This window comes from Alosa alosa, chromosome 6 (genome assembly GCF_017589495.1).
Source record: "Alosa alosa isolate M-15738 ecotype Scorff River chromosome 6, AALO_Geno_1.1, whole genome shotgun sequence".
NCBI classification, from domain to species: domain Eukaryota; kingdom Metazoa; phylum Chordata; class Actinopteri; order Clupeiformes; family Clupeidae; genus Alosa; species Alosa alosa.
In genome coordinates, this window is record NC_063194.1 from 27,876,325 (window position 1) to 27,895,626 (window position 19,302).

Sequence of the window (19,302 nt, forward strand, 5' to 3'; positions counted from 1 at the left end):
AACACTGTCACAGAAGGACACTGTACTTTCTAACATAATTCTCAAAGAATAGTCTTCAGTGGATTTCTTCAACACATATTCTTGCCAGATATTTGTACACATCCCAGCCTGTTGATAAACTGACTGAAGTAGATGTAGCCCTAAATCCAAATATGAGATTATAGATCCAGATAGATTCCCTGCAGGTACACCTGTTGTGTGTGGGGGGTTGCTGCCTTCACTGGAAAGAGAGTTTTTTGAAATGTCCAAATAACAACATTTCTGTGAAACCAGTAGTACAGCGGCTAAGGCCAGATTTTTACCTGAATCGTTCAGTTTTTGCAGAAAGCACGAAACTTGGTACAGTTATAGTACTACCCCTAGTGATCAAAAATTGAAATGGACCCCAACACATAGCGCCCCCTAGTGGCTCCTATCTTGACTTCAAATATGGCCACCAAAATATGCCCTTTTTTCTACATTTATAATGCTATGCAGCTTTTAACACATAATATGAAATGTCTATAGCCATCTTTCAGCATTATGAAATACATTATGTGACAATCATGCATAATTAAAATGGCAGACATTTTGGATTTTAAGGAAGTAACCATAAATTCTGACACAGAGTCAAAAACGGTGGTGCATTTAGGCTATGTGTGAAGTTTTAACTGTGACTAAACCCTGCACTTGCCTGGGCTCAATCCTTCTAGTTTGCCCCCTAGAGGCTGGCACGCTAGCAAGGAGCCTAAAACCCATGGATGCTAGCATCTGTCAAGTCTTTTAAAGAAACATTTGCTGCTTCGGTCACAGACAGAAAAGCAGTTTCAGTAGAATGACTCTTGAAAACAGACTGCATAGGGTCTAGCAGGTTGTTATGATATAGCAAGTCCAAGACTGATACATATTCCATCTTTATCTTTCTTGACTGATTTTTCACTAGTTTCACATTTGGCTTGGGTCAGTGTCACTACATAAGCCAGTACCTGGAGCCTACAAAGGTTGCACAGGTAGTCCAACTCCTCCAGTATGGCACACCAATACGTTCCATTGCCAGAAGGATTGCTGTGTCTCCCAGAGCAGTCTTAAGAGCATGGAGGAGATTCCAGGAGACAGTTGCTCTAGGAGAGCTGGGCAGGATGGTTGAGGGTCCCTAACCCGGGCCTGAGGGCCCGATGGCCTCTGGAAGGACCTATGCTCACTGCCCAGCACCGTGCAGCTCAATTAGCATTCGCCATAGAATACACAATTAGCAGGTTCACCACTGACACCCTGTGCTTTTCACAAATGAGACCGGGTTCACCCTGAGCACATGTGACGTCTGAATATGTCTTGGAGAATGCAATGCTGCCTGCAACATCATTCAGCATGACTGGTTTTGGTGGTGGGCCAGTGATGGTCTGGGGAGGGATATCCTTGGAAAGACACATTTTTTCACTTAGATTTTTGGGGGGTCTTTGAATTCAGTCCTCTGTGGATTGGTAATTTTCATTCCCAAATAACGAAGTGGCATCCTTTTGTTCCTAACATATTACCCAGTCCATATCAGTTTAAATCTTACCTAACAGGACGCTTGTTTAACGTATCATGGCTTGGACAGTTGTCCGCACCTCACCATCTCACCACAGGGGTCCCCCAGGGCTCAGTACTGGGCCCCCTTCTCTTTGCTATCCACACCACTTCTTTGGGACAGATTATCCGTTCGCACAGCTTCTCATACTACTGCTATGCAGACGACACACAGCTCTATCTGTTCTTTCCACTTGATGACCCCTTGGTCTCGGCACGGATTTCGGATTGCCTCTCAGACATATCTACATGGATGAAGACACACTCACCTCCCAGCTAAACCTACTATACATCATGACATCAACATCAAAATTGACTCTCTGTCTGTTGCACCTACCAGGGCTGCAAGAAATTTAGGAGTCGTTCTTGACAACCAACTAACCTTCTTTGATCATGTTGCCTCGGTCGCCCGGTCATGCCGTTTCACACTCTACAACATATGGAAAATCAGGAGACTTGACTCAAGATGCTACCCAACTCCTGGCACAGGCAAGTCACAGTGAAACCCCTTCAGATGATCCAGAACGCGCCGGCGCGTCTGGTCTTCAACCAACCCAAAAGGGCACGTTTACCCCGCTGCTCATCCAGCCACACTGGCTACTATGGCCGCCCACATCAAATTCAAGTCTCTAACGCTTGCCTACAAAGTAGTCTCCAGCTCTGGCATGGGCATACCTCCCATCTGTTGCGCTCCTCAGTAAAATGACACGCCACGCTAAGGTCAATCCAAACTTTTACCAGTTCCTACTAGAGCAAGGGCATCCCTCTCCATCTTCAAAAAAACTCCTGAAGACCCAACTCCAGAGAATATCTCATCTCGTAGCACAACTTACAACTAGATAATTCTAGCACTTATCACCTGACTAAAACTGACACTTGACTGTATAAAAACAGCACTCACTGATGCACCTTTTCCTATTGTTCTCTACCTTTTTGAATTGTTTTAAATTGTTCTACAATTGTTGAGAGAATTGTTTTAAAAGCTTTAAACTGTTTACCAGGTTGTAAGTCGCTTTGGTTAAAAATGCGTCAGTAAAATGTAATGTAATGTAGATGTCCAGCATGATGTTTTTTCCCCATTGAGATCTGATGTGTTTCATTTTTTAAAGTGTATAATTTTTTCAGCAGTAAGAGTTAAGGTTTGCTCAGAAAGAGAAGGTAGAAAATATAGAATTTCTGGCTTATTTTCTTACACGGTGGCCATATTGGAATCTTACCAGATTATATTTGATGCCTCATATATTATTGAGGTTGTGATAAAATGACTTTTCAAACTTTGCAATTGTTTTTGAATGATATTTCTATCATGAATAAAAATAGAGATGGTCTATCTATATTTTCACATTTGGTATCCGCCATATTGGATTTCAAAATGGTCAACATCAGGTTTGTTTGTAAATCATGTCAATAGCTTCCTTGACCCTAAAAGTTAAGTTTTAGAACTTAAAAGACATTTTTATCTTGCTAATTTTGAAGTTGTATCAACAATTCTATTAAGAATGGTGGCCATATTTGAATTCAAAATGGTGGCCACTAGGGGGCGCTATTTGTTGGGGTCCATTTTAATTTTTGATCACTAGGGGTAGTAGTATAACTGTGCCAAGTTTCATGCTTTCTGCAAAAACTGAACGATTCCAGTGCTTAGCCGCTGTACTACAGTGGATAGAGTGTATCAAGTCTTATTTTTTAACTCAAAGATTATTTTTACCAAGAGGATGCCCACCTTTGCAGCCGGGGCCCATGACTGAGCTGAATTTGCTTGTATAGTCAGTTCTGTAGCGTATGTTCTGTGACGTTAAGTCGGTTCTGTAGCGTATGTTCTGTGACATTTAGTCGGTTCTGTAGCGTATGTTGTGTGACATTTAGTCGGTTCTGTACCATACTTAATGTTGTGTGACGTATAGTCGGTTCTGTAACTGACTGACTGAGCCCCACTTGGCCTCTTGTGTGTGAACAGTCCAGGTGCTGCACCTTTAAGGCCGTGGCTGTTGCCATAAAACCTAATCTGGTCTCTTATAGTCCTATGGTGTACCCCTGTCAGATAAGAGACACCCGTCCGTGTGTACACACAGACACACACACACACACAGACACACCAAGAGCCTCTCAGAGCTCTACCGTCACCAACTCTGAAAACAACAAACCATCTCTGAGGTAAGAAGTCTGACTTGTTTCTTCTGACTTTGGTCAAATGGTCTCTTAAATCCTGTCAGTCGGACTCTGTGGGCAGTGTCTTGTGGTGAGGGAATGGTGTGTAAGTAAGTAAGTATATATACTCTTTTGATCCCATGAGGGAAATTTGGTCTCTGCATTTATCCCAATCCGTGAATTAGTGAAACACACTCAGCACACAGTGAACACACAGTGAGGTGAAGCACACACTAATCCCGGCGCAGTGAGCTGTCTGCAACAACAGCGGCGCTCGGGGAGCAGTGAGGGGTCAGGTGCCTTGCTCAAGGGCACTTCAGCCGTGCCTAATGGTCGGGGTTCGAACCGGCAACCCTCCGGTTACAAGTCTGAAGTGCTAACCAGTAGGCCACGGCGTAGTGATTTTGGAATCGGCCCATGCTATTCACATGGAGGCACATGTGATGTTAATTACAAGGTGCTGTAGAAATGATCACAATGGTCTAAGGTTTGGCTGTTTGCGATTTAGTGAGTCTGCACACCGTCTTTACAATGCTCCTTTTTTCCCTGAGGGGGAAACTGTTATTTGGGGGTTATTTCTGTATTTGCTTTTAAGAATTAAAGAGTAAAACATCTATAGCCTATATAAAAAAAAGGGGGCAGCCGTGACTTACGTGGCGTACTTCGGGCTTGGATCAGAAGGGTTACCGTTTCGATCCCCGACCTGTAGGAAAAATGTGGGCGGGGGAAGTGGTTGAGCACTGCTTTTCCATGCCCACATCCACGGCTGAAGTGCCCTTGAGCAAGCCACCTAACCCCTCACTGCTCCCCGAGCGCCGCTGTAGCAAGGCAGCTAACTGATCTGGGTTAGTGTGTGCTTCACCTCACTGTGTGCTCATTGTGTGCTCTGTGTGTTTCACTAATTCACGCATGGGATAAATGCAAAGATCAAAAGAGTATCTATACTCTATACTATACTTAAAACATGCAGGTCGAGCACAAGGGAGGTTTTCAGTGTCACTGATCAGCAGCATCAGACAAATTAACCAGGCTCATAGTTTACAACAATCACTAAAGTCAATGCCATATTTCTATGAAAGAGAACACTTTTGGAAAACCTACTCTTTGATACAAACAGCACTCAGTGTGTAGAATATAACTTGTTGTTTGGGCATAGATTCTTTTCTTACCCGAGCAAATCCTAAATGAGGCAACTAGATTAGAGGTGAACATTACAACTAGATTAGAGGTGAACATTACAATCTTTGTGAAACTGAGTTTTAAGAACATGTTTCTTCAAAAGACCAACTTGTAAACATACAAACCCTGAATCTGGAAGAGAAATGAATGAAGTGCAATGAGATGAGTCGTACGTTTCTTAAAAATGTAGAACATTACATAACTCATTCCACCAATGAGGAACCACAGAGGAAGAGTCTTGACTGTGACCTCGTAGCGTAGAGTTAATTGATGGTTGACTCAGCAGACGCTCAACAGAGGCCTGCAGTGAATGTAAAATGGTTTGAATAGAACTATCTGAACTTTTGCCTTATTTATTATTCATAGACCTTAATAGTCTCACCTCTGACAACAGTATCACTTACCTGTCACATCGGAATGCTTTGGGTAGCTATCTCACAAATTGATGTGATTGGCTCCTAAGGTTTGCAACATAAAAAATCCAGCCTGTCAGATATTGAGATGCCTTTTTGAGACTGTCATGGAAACACTGCAGTTTCAAAGTCATGGCCTTGACTGTTTATTCCTGCACCCCTCGGAGAAGAGTGTATTGTAATTGGATCTGATGTGTGATTGCAGTGCATTTGTGTGTGCGACCTGCTCACATAGCTTAAAAATTGGTCCGGTGTGCTAAATAATATGTATGCAAGCCAGAGGGTCACCATATTGTGGTACCCTCCTACATGGCCTTCTGGATCTGTTTCAGAATGCAGAAGCTGGAATTTGGGTAGTTTTGGGTTGTTTTGGTTTATTGTGTGATGTGGACGAGGGTATGCTGTACATCAAATCCAAATACCATATGGATATAAGTCATAGTTGTCATACATGATAGCACTTTAAAGACTGATTTGTGTTGCAGTCATTAAATGGACAAAACAAAAAACAGAATTAGGCTACTGACCAGTGAAACCCAATTTCATTACTGATAGTGGGTAGCCTGGGTGTTCCCAGGGAACCAATCACAGAACAGGGGGGAAAGCAAGACGATGATGAGCTATGCACAGACGCATTTGATAGACATCCGTGGCACCCAATAAACGGATCTGGGCATTTTTTTCAAATACGAGAAAATGAACGTTTGGTTCCCAGACCATGTCTCATTGAGAAGTGGTGGCGCTAGCCAGGCTAGATAGTGTGGCTAACTCATCCGCTCCTAGGGTTCGCATGAGGATTTACCTGTTTCTTTTCTCAGACAGCCATATACATCTAACACACTGAAAACATCTTATCATATTGTATACTTTAAAACACAATTGCAGGGTGATGTCTTGTTGCAAGGTGATAATTCAGTGTAGTACATTTTTCACAATCAAATCATTTGAAGGCCTTTTGGCAATTGCCTATTGTGGCATAAAATCAGTCAAGAGCTGCTTCAAAAGTCGTGTGATGACATATGATGAATGTGACAGCAGTCGCCAGACCCTTGCACAAACAAAAAGCAATGCCATGCACATATAACGTTCTATATGCGACACATCCATCTACTTGCTAAGGGTAACCTACATCTGTTTGCACAACTGGCTGCTTATCTTGACACCACAAAGAAAATGATTGTCACAGTCATTCACTGTGTCTTTTCTGCAGGGCTGCAAAATATTAATAGATGGGTCAACAACAGAGAATTATATTGTTGCAACTGCTACTACTGGTTCATTAAAAATGAGGATGACTATATTTTATGTGGTGTATCACTTAAGACACATAATGGGACAAGGTTGCTTTGTGATTTAGCACAGTTGTATTTGACTAGATATAGTGTGGTTGGTAGCATTTCATTATTTAATCTTTTTCTGCATATCTGTCATCAGTGCGGTATGATCTGTCTTCTGTAATATTATTGGCTTCTCTCAGGGTAAAACTAGAGACTAGAGACTTCAATCCACTTAATCAGAGACTTCAATCCACAATTTCATAATGTTCATGTTTAAATTCAGTGAATTCTGAATGCGCAATATCCCATGGACACATCAGTAAAATGTCTTACAGGTATCTAAATGAAATAGGTGCAAACAGTTTTTAAGGAGATCTAAATTATTTTTCAATTAAATTAAATTTGATTTATTAATTTATGTAGTATCAATAACAACTAAAATGGTAGTATCCAGAGACTGAACCCCTTAAACCAAGCACTTAGGCATTGATAGCAAGACAAACATCCCTTTGTTTTTAGGGGAAGAAACCTTGAGCAGAACCCCATCAAGTGGGGGCTCATCTATAAGGGTCCAACCAGACAGAATGACTGGACTACAGTTATAAGTGAGAAATCCACGAGACACTATGGTCATTATGTATTGCCCTTCAATGAATAAGGGTGTTGCAAAGTATACAGTGTGTTCTCAGTGAAGGCTGTCCTGTTGACCTGGCTTAATATAATGATTTGCTCCATTCTACAGCGTGCCATCAGGTCACCAAAGTAAAGATGTCTGGATTGGATATGTCATTTCCCATACTGGAGTAAGTGAGCCTACTTTCTTCCCTTCTAAAAATAAATGGAAGTCGCAAGTATTGCATATTCTGTATTTTACTCTGTAAATTCCATAATGCATTAAGACAGTTACAGAACAAACATTATAAATATATGTATACCCATCTGCATACAAAGCATCTCATTATTGATAACTACAGTTTTTTTTCAATCGCTAACAAGCACTTACCCATACTTCAGATACTTTTTCTAAACTCTTAAAACAGACTCACACCTACAAAACACAATTGGCCAAATGGATCATTTTCTTCTCAAAAACACATTTTGTTAAATATATACTAACTCTTCATTTCAAAACAGAACACATCTTTCTCTGCACACACTAACTTTACCAAAACACTGGAAATCTGACTCAAAATGAAATTATTCTGTCAAAGAATAACACTTGTTTTCACTTCACAAGGTACATGCAGTCAATCAAAGTACACCAGGTTTCAAAATACTGGCTATTGTTGACATTACAAAAACGGCATAGACTTTTATATTTCAGTTTTACAGGTATTTGCATGCAAAACATGCTCTTTCCACAGTTTTTACACTGAATTTCTTGGTTGGGAACTGTATGCCCACATTCATGGTTTGCATTCCAGTAAAAAGCAAATCAGTTTTTTTCCCTTTACTGTTTACTGCAGGAGATGCAGTAGAAATACTGCTTACAATATGATAGAACAAAAACAGTTTTACAGTATTGCTTACAGTGAACAAAATATCCATGAAACACACAAGAGCATTCTGAACAAAAAACAACAGCAAAAAGCCCAGATAAAAAGGGCGAGAACTAAAAAAAAAACACAAAATTACTGTATCTAATCTCTGCGATCTTCAGAGTTAGGCCACATGTTTTCATCAACATCGCATCTGATATTATCCAAGGCGATGCACCTGAGATGAAAACCATTTGGTAGCAGAAGCAGAGGTTTTTTATAGTGTATCTAAGGTTTGTAATATTGTGTTTGCTATTGTGGGATGTTGTGTGTTAACATTCGTAAATACTACAAAAACAATCCATAGTTTTGTTGGGAGGTATCTTGTCTGTTAAGAAAATGTAAGCATAGTGGAAATGTGTTCACTGACTGCATATTGTGTGAAAACGACATGAAATGTGTGAATGGTATGGCCCCAAAAGACCGATGCTGTGCTAATTGTGTTTAGAGTTTTGAAAATGTAACAACTAGTTAGACACTGAAAAAAAAACTGTAAAATGACAAACTTGTAACAATATCATCTGACCAAGTATTCCTACTAGGCAGGATAAACTTAAAAGGAAATCAACTGAAATAAACAGTAATATAAATAAATAAAGGTGCAACAAAATGACAAAAATAAAATTCAAAGTCAAAGAGAATCAAATCAAAGAATCAAAGAATGTATGGAAATGATATTAGTTACTACCAGCATCTGAACAGCCTAGGTGCTTTAAAGCAGAAAAAACTATGCTCTTAATCTGGAGCATACAACAAAAACCAGTACATAATTTATTATCTTTAGCTTTGAGTGACTAGAGTAAAAGTCAAACTTAGTAGTACAGAGGGGAAAAGGAAGTGTGTGAAGGAACAGACACTGGGAACGTAAACATTAATAATAACACTAGATACATGCTCATTGCAAATGTTTACAATTGCGTTCCCCACATAAACCATAGAAATAAAATACAGTAAGATAAGAAAAGTAACAGTAATCTGGACTTGCCCCATAAGAAGTACACAGTATGTACATTTACAGAAATGATTCTGATTCACAACACTTTCATTATAGACATACGTACACACACACACACACATCAGGATGCAGGATGTGTGATCAGATCTTCTGACCCTTTTCTCTCTCTCCTCCCCCCCCTCAGGATCTTTGTTCCCCTCATCTGCTTTTGTGTGGTCATCCTGTGCTGCAACACCTCGTGTCGAGCCCTGCAGCGCGCCCGTGAGGAGCGCAGTCGGATGCAGACCGCTCGCGAGGCCGACAGCTCGTCTGTCTACATCATCCCGTATCCCCCCTCCGTGCCCGACGATGACCTCTACCGGCCTCCTCGCTACAGCCAAGTCAGAAGCCTCAGCCCACCACCGCCCGCTTATCATGAGGTAGCACGTCAAAGCGCAGACAGTCTTTTCTCTCTCTAAAAAACCTGAAAGCCTAAAGCATTTTTTAATTTACAATTTTATTATTATCATTAATTGTTATTATTATTATAATTATTGTATTATTGTTACATTTCTTATAATATTTATTGTTTACTTAGCTTGCTAACTTCTCAACACTGTAGGTGTAGGGAGATAGGACAGTCAGTCCGATGCCATCTGTGAAGCTAGATGAAGCGTGATGGTGTTGTCGCGGCAACTCTCGATATGAACATTTCTCTTCCTCCCTCAGCTGGAAATGAAGCCAGAGCTCTTCATGGCACCAGACGCGCCCCCTCCTCCCTACACTCCCCCTTTCCCTGAGCCTCCATCTCCATCTTCTGCCGCAGGCTCGTAAAGGACGAGTCTCAGTGATGGGAAGGCCAGAGCAGAGAAGAAATCAGAGAACATGGACTACTATTTGGGCCACAGTGCCATGTGTTGCCTGGGCATGAAGACTCAAAGGTTAAAGACTTTAGTCCCGGGCACAAAGACTGGAAACTGGCAGAAGCTGGTGAACGGGGGGAAAAAAGCTGACTCATCTTGGACTGATGATGGAATGTGGAGCATTCCGGAGGAAAGATGGATGACGCAGTGACTAAAGGAGAGGCCTGTTTAGTAATTACAGCGTCCCAGAACAAAACGTATGTTTGAGGCATGGCAAGATGAAATTGAGAAGAGTCCCCAAATAAGAATAGTTTACAATATGGCTTGTCCACAACATACAAAGAATCACATCAGGAATGTTTTTTTTTTCTTTGAGAATTTGTAAATTATTTAAAATTCATAAGATATATTTATGTTTTGAATGTATACACACAAGTCTTTTCCCTCAAGCGAGTCGGCCACAATACATTGTCATATTTTCCATTCCTCAAAAGCAACAATCACATTTTGGCAGCACTGGCAGTAAAAATCCATGTTTCCAGCGGTACACAATGTTTTTAGCATTGGGAGAAGTCAGGTGACATTCACAACGCTCGATCACAACTTTTATGTCTTCGTCTTAGTTAACTAGCGTGATAAGGCTAGTTACACATTATCGGGAGAAGCTTGTAAAAGTCCTTTTCTGTAAAACAGCATTTAGATGGGAAAGTTGCCTCACTTCTCACAAATCTCGATTATGAGCTACATGGTCAAAGTCCTTGTCAGTGCACACAGGGTATTGTAAATGACGCCTCAACCTGGTATTGGCTAATGGACCAAACTGTTATCAGTAGTTGATAACAGTTGTCGATTCAATTTTAAAAGCTCATGAACTTTTCACACCACCCCAACAGGAAAGGTTTTTAGTGGTTGTGTGTTCACTTAAATTCCCTTAATTGTTACTGTAATATTAATATCAAAATGTAATCAGAGTATTATTGTCAACAGAAATATCAGCATCAGGGATGATGTCATAAAACTTTAAAGCACATTGCTATAAGACCGGGGTGTATAATTTGAGTCATCTATGATGGCCTCTCAAAAAGGATATTTCCATATGTATTCCGAGAGCACTGGAACCAGAACGTATGATTTTTTTATATATAAGTAGGTTATACACTGATGTTTCTGTTATGCGTTCTTGCACATAACTGTTTTTATTTCATTCTATTCTAGTGCCATCCCTGAGTATATCTCTGTGTGACCATGTCTTTACAGAAAAGGGATATCTCCACCTACATTTAAACATTGGATCAATAGTGTAATGTACCACTTAACACTTGAACAAATTTGTTGTTATATACAGGGTAATATCAATTTGTAGTATCTGGCAACCTGTTTTTACACCAGTGAACTCTAGTGACATTGTATGATGTGAGTATTATTGTCCTCATCCCCTTTTTTAAATTTTCTTTATTCATGTTTCTTTAGTTATGTGTCTATTTTCTGTTATATAATGTGTTAATCTGTATGTTGTGAGTTGTTATGTGTTGTTAAATGTGAAAACACAATAAAAGACTTTGATTAAAAGAGAAAAGGGGTAATATTATGGTGTTTCACTGCATGGGTGCATCAAGGTCGGATCCAGTGTGTCCCATGCAGGGATGGATTATGGGCCTACCAGGCCCAGGGGCCCAAGGGTTCAGGGGGCCCTGAAGCCCAAACTTCTGTTACTGTGTTCTCCATCCCTGATATCTGAAAAGTGCCCCTCAGTCAACACAGATTATGTTAATCTATGTGATGTGTCTTTTTAGGCCCCTCAATCATATCCCACAGATTATGTTATTCACTCCTGCTATCTGGGACCCCTATGTCAAATACTACCCTCCATGGACCCCTTCCAATTCGCCCAGTGGCGTAACAAAGCGATGGTGGGCCCAGGTGCAAGAGTGCTGCGCGGGCCCCGTACCGACATACTTCAGCCCAGGATGAATTAGCTCTGATACATGCAATACACATTAAGGGTGACTTCAATTGTTTAAGCAAAGGGCCTGAGGCACCGAAGTAGTTTAGTAGTTACTGATTACAATTTCAAATAAAAAACACACGACTACATAGGATCCATTACATGTGAAAACATTAAAAATAATTTTATTAACAGCCTGCAGACCAGGGTAATCTAATATTACTGCATTAACATCAACTCGCATGGAATTATGGGAACACTCAATGCGCCTCTTCAACACTCTGCTGAAACGGCAAGCGTAGATTGCTTGCTTATAAACTCGCACTGCGCAGAAACAAAACTTAATGTAGCCTAACTTATTTAACCGTGCAGAAACCAAATAAAATCATTCATATGCATACAATCCCCAATATGCGTGAATTAGGCCATTAGAAGAAGGCCATCTTATGAGCCTTTCGTTGTGCAAAATCGTCAACGATGTTCCCAACATTTAATGCTCTGGCTCTCGTATTTTCAATGGACAGGCACGCTGAGCCTCCCCTGCCCCATGCTGCTCCTTAGGTAGGTCTTAATAAGTTTGAGTTTGGAAAAAGATCGCTCAGTTGTTGCCACAGTCACAGGCAATGTCAGAAACAACATGAGAGAGCAGTACACCCTTCCCCCTCTCTGCTCTTTACGCTCCTGCCGCTTCTTGCAGCCGCTCTCGTGTTTGAAGGGCATTTTGGTGGGAACGATGACTGAAATGTGCAGCCACCATCCATTCAAAAAATCACAACAAATCACTTAGCCTACCCAGAAATCCTTGCTGCATCTCAGTAGAAAGAAAGATACTCTGGCGAAACAGTATGACGACAAAGAAAGATGGTAATTACCCCTATTACCCCTTTTCTCTTTTAATCAAAGTCTTTTTTATTGTGTACATATAACACCACATAACAATTTTAGCCGATTTTATTTGATAGTTTGATTCTTAATGGTGAAGTTCTAAAAAAAAAAAAGGGAGGGGGGGGGGTAACGACGGGCCCCGGGAGGTCACGGGCCCTGGTGCAACTGCACTTGCTGCACCTACTATAGTTACGCCACTGAATTCGCCTACCATCAGAACAGGTGCACGGAGGATGCCATCTCTATGGCACTTTACTCTACCCTGTCCCACCTTGACAACAGCAACACCTATGTGAGAATGCTATTCATTGACTTCAGTTCAGCATTTAACACCATCATCCCTTCCAAACTGATCACCAAACTCAGTGAACTGGGCATCAATATCTCCCTCTGCAACTGGATTCTGGACTTCCTAGCCAACAGACCTCAGTCTGTAAGGTTAGATAACCACACCTCCTCAACCATCACCCTGAACAACGGCCTACCACAGGGATGCGTGCTGAGCCCTCTCCTTTACTCCCTCTTCACCCCATACTGCACACCTGTACATGGCTCATGACCACACTACAGTGATTGGTCTCCTCAGCAACAACAATGAGACGGCCTACAGGGAGGATGTCCAGCACCTAACATCGTGGTGCACTGACAACAACCTGGCTCTCCACCAACACCAAGAAGACCAAAGAGCTTATTGTGGACTTCAGGAAATCTAAAGCTAGCACACACCCCATTCTCATCAACAGGACTGAGGTGGAGCGTGTCACCAGCTTCAAGTCAAGTCAAGTTTATTTATATAGCGCATTTCATACACAGAGGTCATTCAATGTGCTTTACATAAACAAAACCAAACAATAATAACAAATAAAAGCATTTAGAAGGGCAATATAGTCAAAGAATAGTTAAAAGGTAAAGATCATAATAAAAAGAAAACATAAAACACAAGGTAAAATAATTAAAAAATAAAGAATAATTAAGCAAAACAAAGGCAAAAGTAGTAAAAAAAGTAATAAAAGACAAGGTAGAATAATTATCAAGGCAGATTCAGAATTTGAAACTCGGCACAGTTAGCAGAAAGCATCTGAGAACAGTTTGGTCTTAAAGGAAAACTTGGCAGGATTTCCCCCTCTGCTGGAGAAATTGCACATTATGCTATTTCAAACTGTGTGAAAAGGTAATGATAAAGCACATGGATTTGTTTACAAGCTAGCGAACTGTTAGCATAAGTTTGGCAGAACTATGTGGATGTTACAAGGTAAGAAACACGATTTAAAACGAGTTTCTTGTTTCTCACTTCTCTTTCCGGATGGTTTTCCGCCTGGGGACGCTAGGCGCAGCGGGGAAAGTCACCATTTTCACCGGAACAGGTCATTTAACCATCCAAATGATTTCTAAACGGGTTTATTAAGTTGAAATAGTTGCCAAGTTCCCCTTTAAGTCTGGCTACAGTTGGGGCCTTTTTGATGTCATCCGAAAGTTGGTTCCACAGCTGAGCCGCATAGCAGCTAAAAGCTGCTTCACCATGTTTAGTTCTAACTGTAGGTTTTACTAGCAGGTTTTTCACCTGGGACCTAAGAGGATCGAGAAGGTGTGTACTGCTAAAGCATGTCTGACAAGTATTTAGGTCCTGCTCCATTTACTGATTTATAAACAAGCAATAGTGCTTTAAAGTCAATTCTGTGACTTACTGGAAGCCAGTGCAAGGACTTAAGAATTGGAGTAATGTGGTCAGTTCTTTAGTTTTTGTTAGAATCCTAGCTGCTGCATTTTGTATCACCTGAAGCAGTTTTGCATATTTTTGTTGAATGAAGATAGTGATAAAGACAATCATTTATATATTTGCTCTCTGAAATTCTCATTGTGTTGGTGTGAAGGGAAAATCTGAATCTAAACTCTATCGACTGTTTTAAGTCGGGTTACATTATTGGAGCTTGCAGGGAACAGACATGTCATACCCAGCATCATTTCTGCCTGTTGAGCGTATTACTGGGAGTTGTGTGGTTAACACATCCACTGTTTAAGCAAGACCAAAGGCCCAGTCATGCGAGCATGCACAGTTCACTCCCAGAGTAGACGGACATAAGATACAGTCTGAGGAGTTGCAGCTTTATTCAGTTACCTGCAGTTGAACCTAAACCTAAGTTTCCCTCACAAACTCTGATTTTTCCCTGTAGCTTATTCAAACTGAGCCGTTTATGTTTAGTTTGAAAACGATTCAACTCTAGCCACTCACTCGCAATTCACTGACGTCAGGCTAAAGGGCCACACATAGCCTGTAGCCTAGGGCTAGGCTACTGTTATGTTGTTTCCTGCCGTACTATTGTGAGTTCTGTCCATCATTTGATGGTAGGTAAAATTACTACAATAAAATTATGCTCATTAAATGCTTTCCCCAAATCACTTTTCACAATTCTTTTTCAAGAGTAATATTATCAGTTATCGTATCGGCCACAACAACAACACATCGGCCAATAAATATCGGTTATCGTTATCGGCCCTAAAATTCCATATCGGTGCATCTCTAGTGTGTGTGTGTGTATATATATATATATATAATTGGTTTATAGTTTATTCATTGTGTTCATTTTGGGTGTTCATGTATTGTTCCATGTTGTGTATTTCTATGATGTCCACAAGTTTTTCAATAAAATATGTTTCTTTTTCTGTTTACTTGTTACTTTGACACTAACCTTTTATAGGGCATATATAATGTGGATTTCACTCTGCAGCGTCCCAATGTTTTTGTTTTTTTAATGACCAACTGAGTGCGTGGCATGTGCAACAATGTGATTACAGAGTCCTCTACCAACACACAAAACAGCATATCCCCGCAGTCTTGCTGGCTGAAGTAGTGTTAGTAATAGCACGGTGAGTGGAACATATTAGCAAAAGTTTCTGAACCTTAACTCGTGGAACAACTAAAACTTTTGGGAAAGAAATAAGAGCTTTGTCTTCCATAGTGTTGCAACAATTTGCTACTTATGCGTGTTTCTATGGAGAAATGTTTTGGCTATCATACAAATTATGGTCATATGAAGGACACATACACAAAGGCATTTAATCAATGATATACCAGCTTGGCTTTTATGTAAGATTGCCTTTTACAATGTACCTACATATGACCTTCATATGACCATCATTTGTATGATGTCCAAAACATTTCCCCATAAAACACACCTAACTTTAACAAATTAGGCTCCTTACTGTAGTCTACACAGGAAGGTGCATTTGTTATTAACATTGCAAGATGCTCAAACATCGCCCAGGTCTCAGACATCGACACTGTTGCAAGTAAGATGTCATCCTTTAATCAACTAGGCTTCAGTGACATTTGTTTGTCAATTATTGATGCATAGGCTACTCTAGACAACGTTTTTGTTGACAAACCAGTGTTGCATCTTTTTAATATTATTTGGCCAACGCACCCCCTTCAAAAAGACTGTTGTAAACAATAGCTATTTTGGCGTACTTGTTCCTTTTGCCCCTGACAGATTCAATGTTCACTACACCTTGTTTGTGCGGCTCCTCGTTTTTTCTAAGAGATTGGTTGCACAGTGATCTCACGACACTACCATCTAGGCCTACTACGTTGGACATCTAGTTATCTGGTATTAGCCATCAAGCTAGCTGACTGACTTTACCTTCATATATAAATTGTTCATGGAACAATTTACATCCCCCCATCCAATTTGGATCGTTTAGTTTTCGTGTGATGTTCCACAATATCTGCCACCTGTGACAGATTAATATTTGGCAGATGCCGCAAATTCCTTGTAAACTTGTAGATAGCTCTGATAACGTTAGTTTCTCAAGACATTGTTAGCCGGAAGTGAGCAAATTAGATAAGAATGATTTGTTTGAAAGACATCTGATATTTAGGAGTGCTAGTTTTGCTGTAAGTGTTGGGGAAATATAGCCTGGTAAACCAGACCCTGGAATCTTTCAGATTAAGGGTCTGGCCACGAGTAATGAAAATGGCCCAATTCGAGGGGCGGCACCAAGCATGCATTTGAAACTCTCACTGCACGCAGTTGGATAACGCTACGACCAATCACAACAATTCATCAGTGTCAGTCATCAGTGTAGCTCACCTTTGTCCCGCCTACACCGATTTGATTGGTGCCTCTCGCTCGAGAGATAGAAGAAATTGACCTCTCCAGAATAAGTCCCGCCTCCGTAACTTCCGTATCCATCCAACTTCCGGGCGTGGATTGTCTATACACGGGTTTCCCGTTTACCAACAAAACTAGATGCGGCAGCGTGAGGCAGAAGCGGTTGGTGGGAGGCAGAACGTTATAAACTTAACCTAAATAGTTGGCTGCTGTAAGCCACAACGATTTTTTATAAACTTAACCTCAAATAGTTAACATGCTTTCAGACTATATTTCGGATGTTTTTTGTATACAGTTTGAAATATAATAATAAAACATCTGTAGGTAGCGAAGTTGAAAAGATTGTCTCAATTATATTTTTTTAACATCTCATTTCAGACTATATAGACTATACTACTTAAATGGCACAGAAAAATAAAAAATCCAGTGGAAACTAGATGGCAGAAAATGTGTGTGAGGCCAATCTGCCCAGCAGCTTTTCTACTTTGTCACCTACAGAGTTTGACAGGTAATGCGATCTTTCTTCCATGTTATTTCCCATAGGAAAGGTTGGATGGAAGGAGGCGGGACTTATTCTGGAGAGGTCTATTTGGATCATTGCTCGTGGCCAGAGTATCTTGTGGGCACAATTCAAATTGGGCTCTCGTGAGAACTCTACCAGGGTAAAACATCTGAGGGTTGAGGTAGCGGGTAGGAGATTGGACTGGTTTACCCTATAAGTCGATGCATTTGTGTTCTATTTCTTGTCAATACAGGAATAGAGAATGTCATGGGCTTACTGGGTCCCGCCTGTTCTCAAAACTACTGTGTACCATTTATATTGCAGCTTCAAGTTTCTGGCTGTCCATATCTCTGAGGACCTCTCTTGGACCCTCAACACCTCTACCCTGATCAAGAAGGCTCACCAGCATCTCTTCTTCCAGAGGAGACTAAAGAAGGTCCACCTGTCTCCCTCAGATCCTGGTGAACTTCTACCTCTGCACCATTGAGAGCATCCTCAATTGTGTCAGTTTGGTATGGCAACTGCTTTGCCTATAGACTATGAAAACTACTTCTCTGGTTCCTCACTCTCCATCGAGGCCATCTAGGCAAGTGATGCTTGCAGAAAATCAAAAACTGTTGTCACCCCAACCAGACTGTACACCCCTTTCTCTCCACATCTGAAGTTTAGCCCCCACATTTTTTCTCTGCTCTTCATATTATTCATCCTGCACATACACTTAATATATAAATGTTACTGTTTTTGCACTGGTACTGTTATATACAGATATAATACATATATATATATATACTTTATATATATAAAATATATGTTATTCTTACTATATGCTCATAAAAATATTGTTCATAATAACCATAACTTATAAGGTTACTTCTAATACACTGCACATACCTTCTGTAAACCAACCATATACTATACTGCATTATATATATTGAACTGTCTATGCAACCACCTGTCTATACTTTGTATTCACATTGCACTTCTGGTTAGGGCATTTTGTTGTCTTTGTACTTGTACTCTGCACAATGACAATAAAGTTGAATCTAATCTAATCTAATAAAACAGGTCATGCTGCATCTTTTTTCATAGCAAGATAACCTAAAAACATATATGTAAATCTTAAAAGGGCTTACTTTTCATTTTTTTCTTCGGGGGGGTGTGGGGTAAATATATTATGTTAATTATGTAAATATTATGTAAATATATATTATATATATAAAAAAAATATATAATATATGCTCAAAAAAATTAATTAACACTTCAATCATACACAGGATCGGTATTCTGACCAGGGCTCCGAACCAGTTCAAGGAACGAAAACCGAAAACGAACAGAATTTTACGGAATTTTACGAGGAGCGGAAACGGAAACGAAAACAAAATGGTCTTTTAACTGTTCCGGAACAGAAACGTTATTCTGAAATCCACAAAACCGGTTAATAACGTTTTTTTTCCGTTCTCTATATATTTTATAAAATTTTGCAAAAGCATATCCTATGTCAGGGAGACTATTTCCGGTTGTGCGAAAAACAAGCCTGCATCTACACTGTTAATGTGAGATAACAAGCCGCTATGTAGTCAACTACTGTAGGCGAACAGCCTAATAATTTGATTTCTGCAGTTTGAAAAAAAAAAAAACGATAAATGGACCTTTGGTCCAAATGTGTATATTTTGTCTTACTGTTGTAATGTAACCTATCCGTCTGCCACTTGGATCTTAGGCCAGCTCGTAGCGTAGGCCTGAAACTGATTTGGAAATTGTTTGTAGCCTAATAGCCTATTTTGCCTGTCCACGCTTTGTCGTTTTAAAGTCGGGATTTGAAATGTTTGCGCAATTATAGCCTATTCTATGTAGAAGAGTTAAACAGGAAATTTGAGATAGGCCTTGTCAGCAACAGACAGGTTCGTTTATAAACAGGGTTGGAATTAGCGCAAGCCTTTGAAGATCTCCATATGGATAAA

General features: G+C 40.3%; 1 protein-coding gene across 2 annotated transcripts; it reads left to right on the forward strand.

The window, feature by feature from the left end:
• Window positions 1-3,463: 3,463 nt before the first annotated feature.
• On the forward strand, window positions 3,464-11,476 carry si:dkey-283b1.6 (extensin). 2 transcript variants are annotated; one of them, XM_048244751.1, is made up of 5 exons: window positions 3,464-3,702; window positions 7,085-7,170; window positions 7,308-7,368; window positions 9,243-9,477; window positions 9,767-11,476. In XM_048244751.1, the coding sequence occupies exons 1-5, from the start codon at window positions 3,572-3,574 to the stop codon at window positions 9,869-9,871; spliced, it is 618 nt and encodes a 205-aa protein (XP_048100708.1). In that variant the 5' UTR covers window positions 3,464-3,571; the 3' UTR covers window positions 9,872-11,476. The 2 variants fall into 2 exon arrangements, with proteins under 2 accessions (XP_048100708.1, XP_048100709.1); XM_048244752.1 differs by lacking the exon at window positions 7,085-7,170 and having other exon boundaries at window positions 3,614-3,702.
• The last annotated feature ends 7,826 nt before the right edge of the window (window positions 11,477-19,302 follow it).

What these genes read in the sequence shown, in the direction of transcription:
- si:dkey-283b1.6 (XM_048244751.1), top strand. Translation starts at nt 3,572, where the DNA reads ATGGTGTACCCCTGTCAGATAAGAGACACCCGTCCGTGTGTACACACA. An exon ending in TGACTGGACTACAGTTATAA is followed by an intron (nt 7,171 to 7,307) that starts GTGAGAAATCCA and finishes TCCATTCTACAG; the next exon opens with CGTGCCATCAGGTCACCAAA. An exon ending in ATGTCATTTCCCATACTGGA is followed by an intron (nt 7,369 to 9,242) that starts GTAAGTGAGCCT and finishes CCCCCCCCTCAG; the next exon opens with GATCTTTGTTCCCCTCATCT.